The 4373-nt window shown below is 38.1% G+C and overlaps 1 protein-coding gene across 1 annotated transcript in view; it reads left to right on the forward strand.

Annotated features, from left to right (window-relative positions):
- The window catches only part of LOC107685580 (caspase-2-like), a 19724-nt gene that overhangs the window by 2669 nt on the left and 12682 nt on the right, over positions 1–4373 (forward strand). Inside the window, exons 3-5 of the mRNA XM_016482226.1 lie at positions 2842–2991; positions 3293–3367; positions 3570–3645. Of these exons, the coding sequence (XP_016337712.1) occupies positions 2842–2991; positions 3293–3367; positions 3570–3645 (301 nt within the window). The remainder of the gene's footprint in view (positions 1–2841; positions 2992–3292; positions 3368–3569; positions 3646–4373) is intronic.

Here is a 4373-nt window from a genome sequence, read left to right on the forward strand (position 1 = left end):
AAAAACAGTGGGTTATGTCTGTGAAGGTAAACAGCTGGGAAATAAATTGCATGTTTATTTTAGATCTAAACAGTGTTCTGTGCTCATCTGTGCAGCCAACCACTGAACAGTTAGCATGTTTTGCTCAAACTTTCACCATGGCATTAGAGCTGGTACACCGTTGTTGCTTGCGAAATCATAATGACAGCGCCGTGAGTGGAAGTTTACAGATTAAGGGGAGGTAATATTATAATGAGATCCCTTTGCCACGTCACCAAAGGAGCGAAATCAGACGCGCTCGTGTTCTCAGAGGCTTGCAGAAAAAGGCTTCCCAAAACAAAGTTACTAGGTTAATTTTTTTCACGTTTCCTTGGTTGGTAGATGCACTGGGGACCTGATTATAGCACTTAAAACCTGGAAAAGTCAGATTTTCATGATATGTCACCTTTAATGTTACACCTTATTTAAAATAAAACAAAGCAAAGAACAAATGTCTTATCATTTATTATAAAACGTAGCATTACATCACTTTGTTGTCCGCGACAAAAAGTTGTTCTGCCATGTAGGGCTGTGCAAAAAATTTTATGCGATTTTCATACTCATCTCGTCAGTAAAGCCGGTTCTGTGATTAGTAGTAAATCTCCAGCATGTTCTTTCAGATGGAGCGGCATTTACTACATAGAGCCATAGATCACTGACAAGCTACGCAAAATCGCGTTTATAATCGGCAATGAATCGTCTGCGATTTTGAACGCGATTTTGCGTAGCTTGTGAGTGAACTACGGCTCTGTGTAGTAAATGCCGCTCCATCTGAAAGCACGTGCTGAAAATTTACTACTAATCACAGAACTGGCTTTACTGAGGAGATGAGCATGAAAATCGCATTCGATTTTTTGCACAGCCCTACTGCCATGGTACAAGTCCTTGTGGATATGTGGAGATTCTCCTGTTCCGTTGTCGTCTCTTTTTTTGTAGTTTGAAATAAATTATCTGTTCTTTGATATTTATTTGCCGCCGTCACGGCTATAATGCTTCGAGCCGCTTCTTCTTCGGCTTTTGCCGTGTTACAACATGGCAACATGCCCGTGGACACTGCAGACTAGCGGTTTGCATGTGTACTGCACGTCGACGCGGAAGTATAAATGAAAACCGACACACATCCTACAGCGTAGAGGCTACGGCATATGTCCGATGCAGAAGTATAAATCTGCCTTTAGTATTAGCTTAAAACTGCAGTCCGTAAGTTTTGCCTCTGTCGCCATCTCTGTTTGAAAACCTGCAATTTTAGCTGTTTGCGGAATTATCTTCCTTGCATGGGTTGTGCGCCGGCACGGTGTTCTGACGATTTGTGCTACCCTGTCAGATTTTGCTACCTCCCATTAAAACAGAGGTAAAATTATTTAAAGCATAATTCGATAGTGAAAATTGCTACCTATCAGATTTTGCTTACAGCATTATATTAAGGTGTGAGGCTTTATTAACATGTACACCTACCCCAACCCTAAACCTACCCTTACAATGTGATAAATACAGTGTTGGTAGCATAATCTGATAGGTAGCATTATTTGTCAGAATAACTGGCTCCAGCGTAGATGAATCTAATGTTTTGAGGAGTATGTGTGGCATTCAGTCACCGCACCGATGTGGATACTGTACTTCGCAATCACAGATTCTAGCCTACATCTTGGAATATATGACCCAAATAATAATTTTCACCGTATATTGTTATCTGAACAAGTAAGTAACAAGTCTGCCATGTTTGTTCTGACCAACTGAGGAAAAAAGCATTACAATAAATCGTGCTACCAATGGTGATTTAATCTAAAGATCGGTTAGCTCATATCACATCAAACCATGCAAATCATTATTATTGTTATACTTTATTCTCAAATTATTAATGTTAACAACATCAGCATTGCCTATAGTTTGTATTAGCGGGTAGATTCCAATTTCTGTACGGTCTAATCTCTAATTGTCATTAGGGATGCTCCGATCCGCCTTTTTTGCCTCCGATACCGATTCCGATACATAGGGTTCGCATGCCAATCGAATTTCATATTAAGAAATTCTTTTAATCCAAAAAGCAAATTATGCTCCCTTCGAACTGGTTGTCTTTAAAAATACAAATCTTGTGTAATCCCAGGCTATCTGATATCAGAAGCACATTTAAAACCTGAATATAATTTAATTTCGTTCACATGTATTTCATAAACACATAATCCTTTCTGGATTCAAAATGATAAGTTTAATTATTCCAGCTGTGAAAAAATGCTATAAACGATTGGCCACCTGCAGGATCCTCACATGCGATAGACTAGTAGCCGGGACAACTTCTTTATGTACATTGTAAATCGGGCTAAAGTAAGGCGGTAGTTTTGAACACTGGGTGGTTATGTACTTGCTCAAATATTAATTTCTTTTACCCAAAAAAAGTTACGGACTGCAGCTTTAATGTTAGTTATATATTGGATAGATCTATGTGTAATCTGTGTGAAATATATGTTTTAAGTAGAAAATGTTGTTTAAACTGAAATTTGAAATGGAATGCTATAATGTACTCTTTGATCTCTCTCTCTCTATGATTTAACAGGAGGGGGCAATTAATTTTTCACGTAGGGCCACGTAGGTTTGGACAGCTTTTTTCCCTTAATAAATGAAATCATCATTTAAAAACTGCATTTTGTATTTACTTGCATTATCTTTGTGTAATATTTTAATTTGTTTGATCTCCTTATGACTGGTTTTGTGGTCCAGGGTCATATATATATTGATTGCTTGATTGTTTTAACAGTCCTAATGTATAAAGCCTCATAAATAAAGCTTTGATTATTTTTAACCATGGTGAAATTTGAATCCTTTCAGGCTAAACCGACATCCCAGGGAAAGAGTCATCATTTGTTGTTTCTTTTGCCTAAACGTGGCCCTCGAGCATTCAGCAGCTTCTGTGCTGCTCTTACGGCAACAGAGCAACAGCATCTCTGCAGACTGCTCATGGACTTTACTGAGAGAGACGTGAGTTGGTGCCTTCACTTCAGAATCACACCCACTTAGACTGACTTGACAGGTTTCTATAAGAACATAATGGTTGCAGTGATCATGCAGTGAGGGACCGGAAAAGTCTAGCAATGACAGCACATCTGATGAGAACCAGGGAAACAGATGTATTCAATAAGAAAAAAATTTCTATCTCCTTGATGTTTTGCACATAATGGAAGGAGAATAAAGCATATTTGTTTTCTTTATATTGAAATTTGTATTCGTTTTCTAAACACTATGTATAATCAACTATATTAAGTATTTTCTTTTCCCACAGAGGTCAGATCTGGGTCAGTGGAATAAAAGAGAGGGAGAGAGAGTAGGACTAAAGGGGAAGTTACAATGCAGCAATGTCAGTATTATGCACCAGTTTATTACCACACCCAAACTGCACTGATTCTTTCAAACAAAAACCAAATAAATACAAACTCTCCTTTCCTTTGTAATAGAGGATAATGAAATGACTGTAACTGTCATCGTGGTGTATATTCTGCATGTTGTGTATGTAGTCAGTGTAGAAAAGTGATTTTCTGTTTTGTTTTTTATCTTCACAGAAAAGCTTTTCAGAGCCATCGCTGTCCTTTCCAACTCAGGAATGTGTTATACCTGCGAAAAGAGCCCGGACTCATGGTGAGCACTTTACTGTGTTTGTGTTTGTGCAGAAAGCGCAAATTATACTTCAGTTTTAAAATGAACACTTATCGAACAAAGATAAACCAGGCTTTGTGCATACTATGCTAATTATGAGATTTATGTCATGCACACTCTATGCCAAATATCTGATACTGTTGTACACATCTTCTATCAAAGAAGATGGTCATATAAATTACTTTTTAAAATGGGTGATTAATTCGCTGTAGGTCTTTTTTTTTTCTCTGTGTGGTTATTACGTAATACACAGCCTTATGTACAGTGCCTTGCAAAAGTACTCATAACCCTTGAAATTTTCCACCTTTTGTCACGTTACAACAACCCTCTACATTGCGAGTAAATCACTCGCATATGCGACAAAATCTTCACTCTGGGCAATTAAATGATGTATAATATTTAGCCAATGGCTAATAAATTCTTAGATTTTACTTGCCAGTGTGCGAGTTGGAGGCTGAGTATAAGTTTAGCACAGATATATTTTCACTCGCCGAACACTCTGACTGAGCACTTCAGAGTTTCACTCTCCGTCAAGCGATCTGTGCTATTTATCATTTCATCTTATTTTCCTGTCAAAATAACGGAGTTCCTTTGGAATTCTTCAGCTTTGAAGAAATGCTGGGTTTTCCGGTAGTGGGCGGAACTAGTGCGCAAACGACAATCTCATTGGCTGGTGCTCACCTATTATCGTCCCTGTTTAGATTTCAGCA

The sequence above is a fragment of the Sinocyclocheilus anshuiensis genome, unplaced genomic scaffold (genome assembly GCF_001515605.1).
Source record: "Sinocyclocheilus anshuiensis isolate Anshui unplaced genomic scaffold, SAMN03320099.WGS_v1.1 scaffold185, whole genome shotgun sequence".
NCBI classification, from domain to species: Eukaryota; Metazoa; Chordata; class Actinopteri; order Cypriniformes; family Cyprinidae; genus Sinocyclocheilus; species Sinocyclocheilus anshuiensis.